Here is a 17,510-nt window from a genome sequence, read left to right as displayed (position 1 = left end):
AGGGTCTCACTCTGTTGCCCAGGTTGGAGTGCAAGTGGTGTGACCATGGTCACTGCAGCCTCAACCTCCCAGGCTCAAGTGATCCTCCCACCTCAGCTGCCTCCCAAGTAGCTGGGACTACAGGCACATGCCACCACTCACAGCTAATCTTTTAAAAAAATTTTTTGTTGAGACAGGGTCTATGTTGTTCACAAAGTGCTGGCTTCAGGTGATCCTCCTGCTTTGACCTCCCAAAGTGTGGGGATCATAAGTATGAGCCACCTCACCTGGCCTATACTTTCTTTTAATTAATTTTCAGCAATGGAAAGAAAAGGGCCAGTTTAGGCAAAAGTAGCCAACATTCCTCATTCAGACTTTAAAGATGTTGTGAAATACAAAAATAGGGATAGGGCTGTATAACTGATGGACACCATTTTACCTTTTTCTTAGGATATCACACTAAAGACCCTCATAAACAATAACATTTCCTGAAATGGCTTGGTGCCATCTTCTACAAAAAGGTATACGAACAAACTAGACCCTGGACCCACTCAGAGGCAGCTTAGCGCTTAAGTTGCTCCTGCTGCTGAGAAGCTTAAACTCTAAACATAGGATAGTTTGCAAGTATCAATTAAATAGAAATGGTGTTTACTCAGAAACCTAAAAAGCTGCTTCTGGCAATTCCAACAACTCAGTTACATGGGTTTAGAATGCAAATGAACTTTTGTGATACCAGGAACTATTTTTCAAAGCATGCTAAAGACCTGGTGATTATTGTGAACATGATTTTGTAAACTACACTGATTAGAGATCCACTGGTTTGAAGTTTCTGATATTTGTGAATTAAGAGAATGTAAAGTAAAGGGAAACAAAACTCAGGGGGAGCATTTAACTTCTGAGAAGTGTTTTCAGTCAAATATTCTATGTCCATATTGAACCCTGGATGCTGCTATGTCTACACTGTGCTTCAATACTTCTATGCGGTGGTGTTTCTCTTTAAAAAAATCTCTCATCAAAGTACTTCCCTTTCCACTTCTAGGAAACAGTTTCTCAACCTCACCTGACTTACAAAAAATACTTAAAAGCAGTAAAACTGCTTTTCTTTAAACATTCAATAGACAGCAATCACATCTTGAGATTTAGCCAATTATACTGATGGTAACAGGCAGGCATAAAACACCTTTATCAGCCACCATGTTTCCTGTTATGCTCTAAATGAGGTTTTCTATAAGCTCTGAGCCCCAAGGTGGCCTCGTGGCTCACTTCCCCTCTCCTTCCCTCCCCTGACAGGGAAGAGATTACTGCGTTCAGCACAGGGACATCTACAAAGAAGGGAAGAAGAAACAGGGACAGACCAGTGAAGCAATAGAATAGTTACGTGGTTGGTAAGCTGACTACAATGAAACAAACCAAATAGATGATTTCAATTAGCCTAAACTGTATCTTGTTTAACTTTGTTGCCCTATTATCTAACACAAGGAAGGTATACAGTGTATCCTTAGGGCAAGGTGGTCATGTGGAAGGGCCATCCTCATTTGTAAGAAAAAGTTCCAGTAAATCTGGAAGTGGAGAGTGGAAACTGGTCTTCGGCAAGGAGAATCAGCTTTATTATAATGATACTGTGCACAAGTGTCTTTAAAACAGCGGACAGTAGGGGAAAGCCACCCCCATAAATGGTTGGGATCCAATATTGTTAACAATTGAGCAAAGTAATTTTTGATTTTGCAGCCTGGAGTGGCAGGGTGGATGGGAATCCAGCTGAAGCTCTAAGCCCCAGGCCTGGCACCATTCAAACCAGAACTTCCACATATTGTTAACTCACTGGGCATCAAAGACTGAGGACCAAAGTCAGGGACTGGGTTGGCTACACATTTAAAGGGCAGATGTGCTCTGTGGTTCTGGAGGGCGAGAGGCCAGTCGGGAAGATTTTATTGGTTGTTTGCTTAAACTGTCAACTGAAGGTGTTTTTGTTTTTTTGTTTTTGTTTCTGGTATGACAGTCATTGTCCAGCTGGGATTGAGAACAAGGGGAAGCTGGCCATAGAGCCAGATGACCAAAGATGGAAGACAAAGGGTGGGCTGTGATTCCCAGAGCTCCAAGCCTTGTTCTGTCTTGTCACACCAACTGTTACTGATGAACAGGTGAGTAGAAACTACTGTAGAGCTTTACAACTCCAAAAATAATTTCTTACCTTTGGTTTCATTACAGTGTAGTTATTTCCATGGGGATGACGCACACCTGTGAAACTCATCCACTATGTGCCCATAAGGGGAAGAGGGATATAAGCTCTGTTGATGCATTAAATTCCATTACCAGTGAGCAGTGCTGAGACTACATTAGCTTGTCAACTGCCAAAATACCTTCTCTAAATTACCCTGTAATGTACCACCCACTGTTCTCATTGAACTTCATTCAGTACAGGAAGTCACCCAATGAAGGGATTTTCGTATCTTTTACAAAATTATCTATTAAGGACATCATCCACTCTTGGTGTTTATCATATAACAGGCCATCTTATAAAAGGATCCGTATCTTAAGTTGTTCTCTGAATTTTAAGTTGTTCTCTGAATTTAGAGCCAAAAGGGAAAATCTTATTCCCCTGAAGAATTATGCATTTTTTTGGTCATTTTAAAAAAATTTTTGACAGCCAGGAAGCTTGGATACTCTCTACTTGCTTCCTTAGGGATAAATGGGGACAATATAAATACAACCAATAAACAATCCCCCTGGCTAATTTGACAGTGTTTTCCTGGTTCTGTCTCCTACAGCATGACATTCTTAACAGTTGACACTGTATCTTACCCAACTTTGCATCTCTAACATTTAGCACAGGGAAGGCATACATGTGTCTTTCATAGGTGTTTATTAACAAGATGGATTTAATTTAACTGATGCTAAAATATAGCATGGCTTACCTGGCTCAATTATGTGACTTCTGCTCTCCCTGACTTCATTATAATAGTATCCTAATTTAGAAGTGTTTTTTATTGTTTGTTTTGAGACAGGGTCTCACTCTGTTGTCCTGGCTGGAGTGTAGTGGCACAATCTTGGCTCACTGCAGCCTCGACTTCCTGAGCTGAGGTGATCCTCTCAGCTCAGCCTCCCAAGTAGCTGGGAATACAGGCATGTGCCACCCCACCTGGCTAATTTTTGTATTTTTTTGTAGAGATGGGGTTTTGCTATGTTACCCAGGCTGGTCTCTAACTCCTGGGCTCAAGCAATCCGCCTGCCTTGGCCTCCCAAAGTTTAACTGTGTTTTATTAAAAGATGAACACAAAGCTCTTGAAATTGGTTGGGTTATAAGAAACAAAAAAGTTTTTTTGCTTTTTTAAGCCAAATTAAGCTTAGATCTTCAAGCCCAGGAAAACTACAGCTTAAACTACTCAAGAAATGTACAGATATGACATCTGAGCTTATTGTATTTCAGAAATCACAGAAAACAGAAAAGGTGTCAGAAGACTAGAGGTTAAGAAAATGTCTCAGTTTTCAAAAGACATGGGTTCTAGATATGAGACCAGTAACCCATTCACAAATCTACCAATTTGTGAAGACATCAATTCCCATTGGGAGGCATGAGTTCTCCAAGCTCTAAGAACATAAAATGCCCAAGAGAACCTCACTTTCATTTGTGACCCAGTCATTAGACTGGACACCAGGGCCCCCAGAGTTCCATCATCTTCCAGAAGAAGACAGCACTTGAAGAGGAGACATCAGACTCAAGGTCTGGTCTCAGCTCTACTTGCTGGTCGGGTGACCCTGAGGGGGAGATACCTTTCCTTGGATTCAGTTTTCTTATCTCAATTTGAGATTTGGGGACTTTAAGGGGGACCTTGTGCCACAGAGTCAAAGAACAGAAGCCCTGAAGTCAGACAATTACAGGTTTCAATCGAGGGTCTCAAATTATATCCCCTCTCTGAGTCTGCTTCCTTGTTTGTAAAATGAGTACAATGTTTACCCTTGGCATTCTTCTGAAGTTTAAATGATAGAGTATAAAGTATCTAGTAAGCTGTAGACATTTTATTAAGGCTTCATTAATGTTAGTCCCTTCCCTCTAAAGTGTTCTCTGTCTAGCTCTGAAATCTCAGTGATTTTCAGAGTTGCTGATTTACAGTTATAGAAAGCTATACCTGCTGCCTTTATAGATGCAGAGAAAGGATCCTTAGGGAAGGTGTGGTTTATTTGAAAGTCCCTTATGATGCCTGTTGATATGTCCTGGAGAGACCGGGACAGTGCTGGTTGATACCACTTATCGCAGCAGCTTGCCCAGTACAGCATTTGTCTCAGGCAAATGTATCCTGGGGCTGGGTGCAGTGGCTCACACCTATAATCCCAGCATTTTGGGAGGCTGAGGCAGGCGGATTGCTTGAGTCCAGGAGTTAAAGACCAGCCTGGGCAACATGGTGAGACTCTGGCTATACAAAAAAAACTGAAAAATTAGCTGGGTGTGGTGGCATGCCTGTGGTCCCAGCTACTCAGGAGGTGAGACAGGAGGATTGCTTGAGCTCAGGCATTCAAGGCTGCAGTGAGCTGTGTTTGCGCCACTGCACTCCAGCCTGGGTAACAGAGCAAGACTCCATCTCAAAAAACTAAATAAAAACAAAAATGTATTCTTGCTTGGATAATAAATCGTAAGGACTGCTATATTTCAGAAAACAGAATGATTAGGGAGGCTCCCTGAATTTTCAGCTAGCTAAATGACTGAAGCCAGAACATTTCCATAAGTAGACTGGCAGATTAACTAAGAACAGTAATTTGCAGTATTTCTTTCTCCAGTCTCTTTTGCAAAACATTCCCATTCATTATTCCCACCATGACATGCAGTCATTCTGCCTCGAGATCTTTATACAAGTCCCTGTGGGTTCTAGACTCCCACAGGGAACCCCTCACTATTGGTTCACTACAAGGTTCTACACCTAGTCCTATTCAACATATTTGTCATTACCTGGATGAAGACATAGAGAACATGCTTCTCAGTTTTTAAAACTTTCAGGGATAGAAAGTTGAGAAAGCAAATGATGAAGCAAGATTCAAAATTACTTTGCAAACTGAAACAATGGACCCAAAGCAAATCACATAAAATGTAAGGATACGCTTAAAGGCATACATTTAGATTTTTACAAATAGCTCAAGGACAGGATACTGGAAACACAGCTTGACAACAAATTCTGATGAAAACACCTGGAAGTTTCGGTAGAACACTAACACAAAAATAGCAGCTGCTAGAAATTCAAACATGCTGCTCAGCAATGGTTTGAAAAAGCAAATTTTAGGCAGGTCTGACAGAAGTGTGGTGCCGAGATGCTGAGAGGTAAAGGCCCCAGGGTAAGTGGGACCAAGCAGACCCCACCTCAGCTGCTCTGTCCACGTGGGAATCAAATTGCCCAGGAAGGGAGAGGCCAGGAGCCAGTTCAGCTGTGCCCAATGTGACGCATAACTCAAGAGCTGGGTGCGTAAGCTCTGAGAAGAATAAGAAACATCCAAGGAGGCATGACCATTTCCTTCAATTATTTGAGAGGCTGCTACATGGCCAAGAGAGAGAACTTATTTTAGACTTGTTTGAGGGGCATAACCAGGGACTTACAAGGTTCAGTTCAGGAGTCAGCTATGAAGAGATCTTTTTTAATAATTACAGCTGGTCAAGGGATGGGCCATCACTGGGGCATTACACCAATGGCTGCAGCATTAGAGATGGTAGAAGACACAGGTTTCTAGAGGGCTGTGAGGTGCACCCATTCTCTGAATTGAGCCAGTAGTTCTCAAACCTACCATGGGCACTGCTGAACTGGATGACCCTAGATTTACTTCTTTTTTTCAATGATTCTATTAAAATACAGCTTGCAGTGCCAGTACCTTAAGACAGTTTTCTCCATAACGGGGCTATGAGGGAAATGAGCACCAAAGCACATGACTTCAGGACATGAGTGTGGGGTACAGGGAAAAGAGACATGTTCTGAACCTGAATGAAGCTGGGGAACCTCTCACCTGAGTGCCTGCATTTGGCAGCCTGATATTTTCGGCAGCAGCAGTCACATCAATGAAGGCTCGCATGAGAATGTCCAAGTAGTTCAGTTTGGAATATTCCTGTTTGGAGACAGTGAATGCATTAGGGAAGTGAAAAGTGTCCTAGGCAAAGGCAAATTACTTCCATGGGACAGCCTCAAGCCAAGGTCATACCTCCAGAAATGTGCTGTTCCATAACCTCGAGCGCAAAATAAGAGACGCCTTGCTGTCCAGCCCCCGCAGTGGGCATCTGATGTTCACACAGTTCACGTTCACGCTACAGTTCTAGAGAGAAAAAGAAGAACGGTCATCAAAAGACATTGTTCTGAAGAAATCCTTCCCCTCATCCTCTCAAATATTCACAGCTCTTGAAAAATACTTACAAGAGTCTGGTATTTTCTTTCAGCAAATAAAGAAAATTTTCTGTTATCATCTATCTGTTTTTCAGTAATTTCCCGTTTCTTTCTTGAGTTGTGAGACTCCTGAAAAAAATTGTATCCAAAATAGTTCCAATTTATGTAATACTTTGTCACTACCATAACAAGCTTCTTGAGCATATCCTCCCAAACAGTGCCAGATTCACATAATCAACAATATTTGCCTCTCTCCTGCCAAAGGCACAGAAGTAAGTGTAAAACCAGCAAGTATTATCACTCTAAATTCAAGTTTATTGATTTACTCATAGGACTAAGTAATTCATTCCCACTCTGACCTTAAAACTCAGAGAGAGAGAAATATGCTTTCTTTGTTCCTCTGTATCCCCCACCAAACTGTGGGCATACTGAGATCAGAGATCAAATCTTATTCCTGTATCCCTAGCCTCCAGCTCTGTTCCTAAAACATGGTAGTCAGCACATCTTGAAGGAATAAGTGACACTGAAGAACAGAGAAAGAAGCAAAAAGACCCATTATATAGCTCATTCAGAGCAGAGCAATGAAAACTAAGCCATACAAGAACTTTTAAAATTGCATTTTCCTTACAGCAAAGATTAGTAATAACCGATTATCTTGATTTTTAACATTGATGAGTAGAAGATCATGCTATAAGCCACCAACTCTGATCACTGATCATACCCAGTCACCTTAGACTTTAAAATAAAAGAAACAAACATGCAAACCTTCATCAAACTGGAACACAAATGATAGGCCAGTTATCTAAGCATGGAGCAGTATAGAGAGAGGGGTTAACAGTACAGGCTTTGACATCAGGCAGAGCAGGGCTTGTATGTGGAATCTGTCTCTTAACACCTGAGTGACTGAGAGAGTTACTTGCTCTCTGAATCTTAATGTCCTCATCTGTGAAATGGTGAGGATAATGAGACTCCCTCATAGGACCATCCAGAGAATGAAATGAGAAAATGAAAACAAAATGCTTAGCATAGTTCCTGAGACACAATGAGTACACAATAAATAATTACTATTTTAAAAATGAGCATAAAAAGCTTTCAAGGTTACTTGCTAAGATGCCATTATCTTTTCCAATGAGTTTGGTTCTACTTGGAGTGAACACTGGCTGGCCCCTGGATAATAGCAGCTACCATTACCCCAGGAGCATCCCCCAGTTCTCCTTATTATGTAACATACTGGGTCATGATGAAACATCAGAAAATACCATTTGCCTCAGCAAGCACTGAATGACTCTGCCTTATGTACTATAATGGTCATTAACCAGCAAAAATGCCTCAGCCTTCCTCAGTTACCCAACTAGAAAAGAGAAATTGTGACAAACCAAAGAGAAAGTCAACCTGCCAGAATATGCCACTTTCCTAAGAACAGTAATGATTTTCCCCTAACAAGTTAGTTTCTCTAATTTGCATTTATGGAGACATTAGATAAATCTACCAACATACCGTTAGGTTCAGGAAGTTTATCTCCTTTTGTGGCTCACAAGTTACCTTTTCCAATCCTTTGGATTCTACTTTCACCAAATAAAGCAACCATTTCCCATTGCTAATTTCTTTTGGCCACTGAATGTTCAAGGTTGCTGTGCCGAGGTTTGTAAGAGGTTTACCTAAGTTTATTACCTGTTAGAAAATAATACATATTATCTCAGTCTAATCTTCTCAATGTAAATTTAAGTAGCAGCTCCTATTACCAAGAGAAAGAAGCTAAAATATCTAACGTAATCCTATAATAAAAGCACAGGCTCCAAAAATGGACTATAGATAGGGCATTCAAAATAAAGACTTGTGCCTAAAGATTTTTGTAAATAAAAACAAAAAGGTCAAAGGACAACTGATAGCTAACTCGTTCTAGGAACAACTGCTGTATGCAACAGAATCAGCAGTGTAGATATACTATGTTCTCAACATATGCCCAGGGAAAATCATGTGTGAATTTGTGAACTGCCCTGTAACCACCCTGCTTGGCCAATGACAAGGCCTGGGTCAAGGCAGTGTACCAACAACCTGCTTCTGGAAAACCCCATCCACTGCAAAAATGAAGCTGCCTCTGTCCCAGAGGAGACTCTGCAAAACCATTATTAGGACAGCCATGAATCTGAGAGTCCAAGCTGGGAACAGAGTGACGTCCTGCGGCAGAAGCCAAACACAGGAGGTAAGAGCGCTCTTGGTGTTGAGACTGTTCCAGAACCCAAAGACTTCTTTTCCAGCTGCACCTGCATAGAGATCATAACCACCACCACCACCTACCCCAGCTGTGTCTATAATGCTAAGAGACACACAGAGGAGAATTCAGCCTCTTCATTCTGCCAGAATCAGGTGGGCCCATGCTTGCCATTTGAGGCTTTCACCACAGTGGTCACTATGCCTTCAGGAATGTGATTTCAGCCACAGACCTAAACCCATGTGTGAGTTACGAACAGACTCCGTACCCTATGTTTATGTTTATTCAACAGGACAGAGAGTCACTGTGATTGCCTACTTTGAAATGGTTCAGAGCCAATCACTGCCTTTCCTACAGGCATATACCAAATCTACATTCACCACAAAAACTGGGCTTGTGAAAGGTAGGCATACATTAATATTCTTTCAACCACAAGCAGTAAGAAAGATGACCTTATAAAGGAGGAAGGAATAAATCATAACGCATTCTAAACTGAACTGGATTCTGAACAGTGACAATTGTTCTCCATCCTGGAGGATACAATTTTTACTATAAGCCAGTATGTTCTTTAAAAGCTGGCAAACTAATTTTTAACTCATGATTTACTTATAATGCTTATTAATATTGCTGATTTATTAAAATGACATACTCAAGACCATACCTAGTATATGTCAGCTTTTGGTATAATGAAAAGACCAACTGCTCCAACTTACCCTGAATTCATACTCTATTAAACTTCCCACTTCATCTTCAGATTTCATAGCTTGCTCGCCAACAACTGTACCTCCAAAATACACCTGGGAAGGTTTAGCGACTCTGTCAAATTAAAAAACACCAGTTTTAATGAGGATTGTAAATGGTTCTTTCAAACATTGATTTGTTATGCTAAACACAAACACTTACCCCGAGACCGATAAAAGCAGTTCAATAACCACTTTTGCTTTAGCTGTAATTGGAGCCAAATTATCTTGATTGCTTGTTCTGAAAATGAAAAGGAAACAATAGGGTTGTATTTTACCAGTCAGTTTTCTCACTACAATTAGACTTCTTTTATGAGGTAGATCAGGGCCAATTCATTGACTGCCCATATTTTCATGAAATAATACTGAATGGAGAGGTTGATGTAACTCTTACGTTTCTAACTTCAGATTAATATCCAGATCTGGGGTGTCAAAGGTGACTTCAGTTGTACTTAAAACCAAATAAAAAGTGACCTAAAAAAACATAAATAGCTGTTAACACAGGCCATGCATACAGACACTGCAATGGTATTTAAAACAGTAAAATACAGTATATGAAGGCATCACCTACATTTGAATTTCTTTTAAAAGGATTTCCGAGCTCACAGTCAGCTTGCGAGCCATTCTGGTTGGCAACACAACTCAACTGTTTCTCCTGTAAAAGAAACGCGCTAGGTCACAATCCACTCATTTGCCACACAGTGTTGATTTTTTTTCCCCTCTCAGCTGGTCTCTAACAATACTTACAGGGAAAGCCCTCAGTTCTCTATATGCAGAATATGTTAAAGTGTCTGGAAACGTTGCAATCAGTTTAGCCTCATGGGCGTCATCGCCATCTTTTGTGGGATTCCTTGGGTTGGAAGGGCTGTTTGTCACTGTTATTTCTAAAGCAATATCCTTCTGATCTTTTAGAACTAGTTCTGGTACACCTTTTTGACTATTAAAAATAAGAAAACAAGAACAAAAAGGCAAAGTCCTCAATACGTTTCCAGTAAACTTTCTTAACACAAAGCCACCATGAAGCCAGAATCATTTTTGCTAGTGCTACACAACAATTCTTACATTGGTAAATAAGAAAATTTGTCTTGATTTCCTTCTCGGGTGCAAAATTTATATTCTAGTTCAAGGTTGCTGTTACATACATTGTCGTCTCCACATCCCTCTTTTAAGAAGTGAACCTGTAGGAAAACGAAAACTATTGTCAATTTACACCATTCAGGACTCAGGAAGGCATCGATGTAGGTGACTGGCTATTCCACACAGTTCATTTCCCTGTGTGACAATTACCAATGCAGAATTCAAGCTTTAAATGTACTTTGCCACACATCAAATTTCCATTCTGTCCTTTAGTAAAATTGTGTTTGAAGAACACTTTGACCAGGGCATGGAGGCAGTGTGGTATAGAAGAGTGTGACCCAGCAGTCACACAGATTTGGGTTTGAAACCCAGCTCTACCCCTTACTTAGCTAGCAAGTCACTTAATCTTTCAGAGTCCAAGTTTCATCATAGGTAACGTGGAGATACCACCATTCTAACTTTATAGGGCTACTATAAGAAGTATCAATAATAATGATGATGCCAACGATTATAATACTCGATTTACATATCTTAACTCATTTAATCCTCACAACAGGCCTCTAAAAAGATACTATTATTATGATCTCCATTGTAGAGATGACGAAACAGAGAGCTTAAGGTCAGGTAAGCAAACAGCATACTAGCACCATGCTAATGGGTTCTTGATAATCACACCGATAAATAGAAAATCATCTCTAGCGATGGAGCTGGGAATGTACACAAGTAATATTAACATGATAATAACAAAAGTACATAAAAGTATACAGAAATATAAGGAACTATATTTGGTGACAAAAATGATCGACAATATGCAGATGTAAGCATCAGCTCCTGAGACAGTGAGGACTCACTTCTGCAAAGCTGCCTCAGTAAGGCACCAGTACCAGCAGCCCCTAGTGGACAGACACTCATCATCAATTAGATTTTTTTTTTTTTTTTTTTTTTTGGAGATAGAGTCTTACTCTTTTTGCCCAGGCTGGAGTGCAGTGGTGCCATCTCGGCTCACTGCAACTCCACCTCCTGGCTTTGAGGGATTCTCCTGCCTCAGCCTCCTGAGTAGCTGTGATTACAGGCATGCTCCATCATACCCGCTAACTTTTGTATTTTCACTAGAGACGGGGTTTCACCATGTTGGCCAGGCTGGTCTCAAACTCCTAACCTCAAGTGACCTGCCCGCCTCGGCCTCCCGAAGTTCTGGGATTACAGGCATGAGCCACCACACCCGTTCATCATCAATTAGATTTTGAAAGCAAGAACATAATGCCAAATCAAGCTGTCATAGCTGCCTGGGCTAACCTTGCAACCTTAACCATCCTAAACCCCTAGCAAACAGACCCCACCTCATATGAGGTATCCCGCAGGCCATCTAATACGCATTTTTCTTCCAAAGATGACTTAGGCTATATTAGGCACTAAATGACTACTGTATGCTAATAATACTTTTTTGCTTTGCTGAATTTTGATATTCCTTGATTTTAATGTTCTGACTAGCAACACACTGCTTTCTACATTTCAGTATTCTCAATGGTAAGTAAAACACAATGTATTTTTCTTTCTATGTACAGCTAAAGGAGAAACAGTGTTAGAATATAAGCTCTACCATTTATAGTCTCGATAGGTTATAATGGCCAAAAATGAAGAAGGAAAATACACTCTGGCCCCAAATTGTATTTCATGTTTTTATGTTTATTGCTAATTTGGGAAACAAGTCTTCTCTAACTTTGCGTACATTAAAAACATATTAACACAAAAGAATGGCCTTTAAAGCAAATCACTAGTTCTATTCCCTTCAAAGACATTTGATTTAGCATCATAAATGGCAAAAAACTTTGGCAAAATGAAAGTCAGAGAGACTTACATCAATATGAGCTGTCTTGGGTTCATCTGAATTCAGAATTGGAAGAACTTCTGGAAGTGAATTCACTCGCCTACGAGAGCTTGGCTCTTGGATCTCCACTGAGGCAGTTATGGGAATGGGACGCAGTTTATCTCTGATATTATCCTGCATGAAAAGCATGCAGTCAGAGTTAAGTGGGGTATACATGCTATTGGGGAATTCCAAAACAATGATTTTGTATTGATTAAGAGGTTGCTAGAATAAATTTCAGAAATCTGTATATCACCATATAACCTTTTTCTGTCCTCTTCATAAAACAGATATGACCATCTGCAGCCCTCACCTGTAGCCACAGGGTTTCCTCCATGCACACTTTCTGTTTCTGCCTCTTCAGAGTTAGTTCTTGAGTATATTTGGGCTCAGAACCTTGGTTTCGAAACTGAACTCTTGAGGATAGCCCAGATTTTCTTCTTTCTTTTTCAGCTTCAAGTGTGCCCACAATTGCTAGATAAAATTAAAATCATATTAGCGTAAGTGCATTCATGCACAATCCAGCCACAAGCATGTTGAACTCCTTTTAAGATTTTAATTCCTTGTAGAAAACATTGCCATTGTTTCTCTTCATATTTCCTGGTAATATGCATTTGCACAATTGTGATGGTTCAAATCAAGCTGTCTTTTCCTTCCTTTTGCTGTTAACAATGTTTCAAAGTTAAATTTTCATTGTGCCACCTGGGGGAGCTCAAGAATAAGTTAAAACCTTTCAGCAGCAGCAGTTATTAAGAATCAGTTTCTGGCTGAAGTTCATGAACCCACAGAATACTAACGATAAGCAGAGGAACCCAACACTCCCCCGAGCACCTAAACTGATTTTCTCCCTTTAAACCAGTCAATGCTTATTCAAGTGGCCTCGTGCCTTTGCCATCTGGGAAAGGTCTCTAGAACAGCAGCATCTCCTGAGGGCCTGTGAGGATGCAGAACCTCAGGCCCAGTCACACCTACGGAAGCAGAATCTGCTTTATTAATAACAGCATCACCAGATTATTCTTATACATATTAAAGTTTTAAGAAGCACTGATAAAGGATAGTTGTCTAAACAGAGGAATAATATATTTTAGAGATGGAGAAGTCTTTCGACAGTAGGATGAGACCTTTACCTTAACAAATAAAAAAGAGGACGGGCACAGTGAATTCTGCCTGGCATCCCAGCACTCTGGGAGGCCAAGGTGGGTGGATCACCCGAAATCAGGAGTTTGAGACCAGCCTGACCAACATGGTGAAATCCTGTCTCTACTAAAAATACAAAAATTAGCTGGGCTTGGTGGCGCATGCCTGTAATCCCAGCTACTCGGGAGGCTGAGGCAGGAGAATCGCTTGAACCCAGGAGGCAGAGGTTACAGTGAGCTGAATTCATGCCATTGCACTCCAGCCTGGGCAACAAGAGCAAAACTTTCTCAAAAAAATAATAATAAAGATAAAAAAGAATTACAAGGTAAATTATATATTTTTGAGTGGATGGAGGGCCTGTCGGTCAGCATAATATAGCTCTCACAACCAAACTGCCTACCTTGCACTGGGCTAGAAGGCACAGCCTGTTCTTGATAACCTACACTAATGGAACCTGGAGGGAAGCTAGGATGTGGATGATCAGAATCTCATTTTTTTACTTCAGAACGCATTCTTTGTTGGTTCAGTAGATGTGGCTGCTAACTTTGTTTTTCATGGGCCAATACTTAAATTACTTACATTCATTAAGCAGTCACTAACCATCAAAAGGGAAAGCAAACCAAAGTGTGCAGAGGGCTGGAGAAGGCAATCTCCAGGACAAAAATCTGCTACAGAAAACACAGAAAATGAATAACTCACATTCTAATATTCACTTTAGAGTTGGAAGAGACCTTTTCTGGGGAGGCTTGGGGTCATACTGAGAGGGACAGAAGCAGCACCAGCTTCTGAGTCTCTATCACAAACACAAAAGGCGATTGCTTTCTACAGGGTCTTAGATGCCCAGGTCTCACTTGCCTCCTAACCACCGCAGGAGTCACTCCTTCCCTCAGCCAGCTGTCTTTCCCTTCTTTTCCCTTCCACCTCCCAGCAGTGTTGGCCTGCTTGGCTAAGCCCTCCCTTCCCCTTCAGATTTCAGCTTGGACCTCACCTCCTCCAGGAAGCCTGTCCTGGCCTCTCCTCGCGATCCTAGAGTATTCCATCTCTCCAGTCTCTACATTTAGGCCCACTACGCTGTGATTTCCTGATTGTCTCCCACAGTGGGGCAAAGCCGAGGACAAGGATCACATCAGTCTTATTCCCCACCACAGTCCCCAGCAACTAGCACAACACCTGATAGACATATGATTTATAGAACAGATGAACAGAAGCGGCAATAACTGGTTCCCCACTTGCACACACACGCGCACACACACACGATGTGACATTCTTATGCTGAATGTGAGCTATTCAGAACAAAATTTAGAAACACTGACAGTTTCAATAGTAATTTTTGTGTCCATCTGGAGAATTCTTAAATGTCACAGCTGCCAAATGGAATGCTCCCCCATTTTAGCCCTCTGCAGCCTTGACATCATCCATTTATAAGTGACCTGCTAGCTTCACAATGAACCAGATAAAGGCTCACACGCTGAGTGCCCCTCACAGCAAAAGTATGGGAGGTGTGGGTGCAGGAAAACCGTTTATCTGCCAAATTCACTCTAACCTTCCCTAACCCTCCAGACAGTCCACATCATCTTAAAATCTTTGCAGGCCACCTTTGCTAACTGCTTGAGGGGCAAGCCAAGTAGAACACTCATTACGGCTCAATTATAGATATCTATATGTATGGAACACCACATCTGAGGACTGCTGAGCTAAAATAGCCCAGTCAAACAATAAGCTCACATTCTTGGCTACTGGGAGAAGATTTTAGATGTATTAACTTATGTAGCTTTGTAGAAGTTCTGTCTTAGTTCATTTAGAATTTACTGTGGAAGTAAAAGCAATGAAAGCAAATGTTCTTTGAATGTCTTCAAAGGAAAGTTCCACCCATAAAAGGCCATCCATAAACACTTCGTTAATGGAGTAGCTACATAACATAAAAGTAATACACATGGCATCAAATGCTGTGCTACAGCTAGGAGAAAGTCTGTATTTTATATAGGTGATTAATTTGGGGGAAGTCAAGGAGTGCTCTGATGATATTTCACATCTACAGTCAAACTGAGAGTGGTTTGAAAAAATGGCCATCAGAACAGAATAAAAATGTTTCCCCTTTTTCTCTGGCTGCCTAGTCAAAGAATCACTGTTTTCTCCTTGTCTCTCTAATTCATTCCAAACACTGGCAAAGGGCCCATTATCCAAGTGGGCTAGTGTAAGGTATGGCATTTGGGTAAAAATAACACAAATGATACTGAAAGGATGATAGATCCTGAAGAGTCACAGTATACATTTTCTTGTCATTAAAAGCCACACAAAGAATTGCTTTCTACACTCGACAAAATGCCGGCTGCATCAAAAAGCAAAGCAAAAGGCCACAGCTCCCCCTGTGCACGAAGTCATAATCCATCCACTCTAAGAATGCTTCGTGCAAGGTCTGCAGGTCCCATGGAGAGACCACACAGCAGGAGACGACCCCACAGAAGGGGAGACGGAGAAACCACCTGCAGACAGCTGGAAATCTGGAAAGATGAAGGCTAACTGAGCTTATGACACTGAGAATCAGGTGAAGGGGGACTTAAAAAAAATTAAAGACAGTACATTTATTTAAACTGTCCCTTTTCATAATTCACTGAACTTTATCACAGGTCAGTATCTTCATTCTGTTGTCTTAGTGGATACATTCATTAGTGTTATATAAAACTTCATATAAAGTTAAAGAAGAATTAGAGTACAACTAAGAACAGAGCCGTGACGTGTGAGAGGATTCACCATTGCAAACCCTAGTCCTTATGTGGCTATTTTTTCCTGTTTCAAGCAACAACTTTAGGTTATTTGAATTAGGTTACATTCTGGAATATTATAAGGGACATCTTTTTAAATAAAGAAAACTACTACTTTAGATAACAGGGAGAACACTTCAGAGGACTCATTACCTCATAGTATCGTAAAGGCTGACAACCATATGAAAGGACAGAATGACCTTGTTCTTCACAAAGTGTCCCTTGGTGGCAGATACAGTACACTAGAATCCCAAACTGCCAGGACCATGGCCGGACCCGGGTTGAGAATTTCCTCATTCTTTTCACTTCCTCTTTGCAGAAAAGATTTTCTTGGAATTCCTATGCCCCTGGCCTTGACTCTGGAGCCAGGGGTCAGGTGACTCACAGCTGAAGAAGTGTGGCTGCTATTAAAACATGCCAGAGGAGAGCTTACTACGGCCACTATTGTTAAGAGTATCATTAACAGTGTCAAAATTCTTGTCAAAAATCCTGTGTTGCCCCATAAATATATACACCTACTATGTATCCACAAAAATTTTAAAAAATCTTATTTTGAATTACAAAAAAAGGAAGCAGAACAGTATCTAATAAATGACAAACTGCTTTTCATGTCTTCTCAGTTGATCTCCAGCACAACTGTATGCACTAATGACTACTAGGCGTTGTTCTGAACGGATAGGAAAACAAACTCAAATGTTAAGGGACTTGCCCTGTGGGTCAGTCAGTATCAAAGCTGAAACCAGGAGCAGAGACCAGGTCTCTGACCTCTCAGGGCCGGCCTGCAAATTCCCTAGGGGCCTGCTCTTGGGAACACAGGGCAGGTGTTCCGGGAGGGAGGGGGCGTGGGGAAGAGAAGGCAGCCTGGCAGCGACTCTGTGCTGTGCTCTGGCTCCTGCTGTTGCCCTTTCACAACCACCAGCCACCACCCACCACCTCACAACCACCCACCACCTCACAACCACAAAATCAATTTTCCACACTGCTTTTCAAAGACAGAAATGGAGGAAATGGTTGTGGTAGCAAATAAGTACTTTTCCAAGCCATTCTGTCCTAAACCATCTGCTCTGGAAAACTCAAATGGCGACCAAGTGGAGTTTTTTTCCTCCCTCACTGTGCTGTGCCCTCCTGATTAAAAGGGAGACAAAACATACACTTAATTCTTTACACCAGAATTGGCAGACCCATGTTGGCCACTGCAGTTTTATTTTTCTGTGATTTATGCAGAAGTTTCAACCTGGCAGACAGAAAGTAGACATATTTTAAAGGTACTAGGTACTTACATATTGAAGGATTATAACCAGCGGGGTTAGCAGTATATTCAAAACAGGATTTAACCTGGAGGCTGAATAAAATCAAACACATATTTCTTAAAAGATCCATTAT

At 41.1% G+C, this 17,510-nt stretch overlaps 1 protein-coding gene and 1 long non-coding RNA gene across 5 annotated transcripts in view; one reads left to right on the top strand and one right to left on the bottom strand.

Annotated features, from left to right (window-relative positions):
• LOC103787060 (uncharacterized) overlaps window positions 1–6,413 on the top strand; it is a 63,082-nt gene extending 56,669 nt beyond the window's left edge. The window contains exons 3-5 of one of the 2 annotated variants that reach the window (XR_612819.6): window positions 1,270–1,364; window positions 1,979–2,120; window positions 3,407–6,413. This is a non-coding gene — a long non-coding RNA (uncharacterized LOC103787060). The remainder of the gene's footprint in view (window positions 1–1,269; window positions 1,365–1,978; window positions 2,121–3,406) is intronic. The other variant, XR_001337888.5, reaches the window with a different exon arrangement.
• ITGA6 (integrin subunit alpha 6) overlaps window positions 1–17,510 on the bottom strand; it is an 82,454-nt gene that overhangs the window by 8,685 nt on the left and 56,259 nt on the right. For all 3 annotated transcript variants that reach the window (XM_055108757.2, XM_034954509.2, XM_034954510.2), the window contains 13 exons: window positions 17,408–17,469; window positions 12,542–12,702; window positions 12,220–12,363; window positions 10,347–10,462; window positions 10,032–10,221; window positions 9,856–9,939; window positions 9,679–9,758; window positions 9,448–9,525; window positions 9,258–9,360; window positions 7,830–8,003; window positions 6,363–6,461; window positions 6,154–6,264; window positions 5,962–6,060 (listed from right to left, as the gene is read on the bottom strand). In XM_055108757.2, the coding sequence (XP_054964732.1) occupies window positions 5,962–6,060; window positions 6,154–6,264; window positions 6,363–6,461; window positions 7,830–8,003; window positions 9,258–9,360; window positions 9,448–9,525; window positions 9,679–9,758; window positions 9,856–9,939; window positions 10,032–10,221; window positions 10,347–10,462; window positions 12,220–12,363; window positions 12,542–12,702; window positions 17,408–17,469 (1,501 nt within the window). The remainder of the gene's footprint in view (window positions 1–5,961; window positions 6,061–6,153; window positions 6,265–6,362; window positions 6,462–7,829; window positions 8,004–9,257; window positions 9,361–9,447; window positions 9,526–9,678; window positions 9,759–9,855; window positions 9,940–10,031; window positions 10,222–10,346; window positions 10,463–12,219; window positions 12,364–12,541; window positions 12,703–17,407; window positions 17,470–17,510) is intronic.

Source organism: Pan paniscus, chromosome 13, assembly GCF_029289425.2.
Source record: "Pan paniscus chromosome 13, NHGRI_mPanPan1-v2.0_pri, whole genome shotgun sequence".
Taxonomy (NCBI): Eukaryota; Metazoa; Chordata; class Mammalia; order Primates; family Hominidae; genus Pan; species Pan paniscus.
Note: the sequence above shows the minus strand (reverse complement) of the source record. Positions and strands in the feature narration are given on the sequence as shown.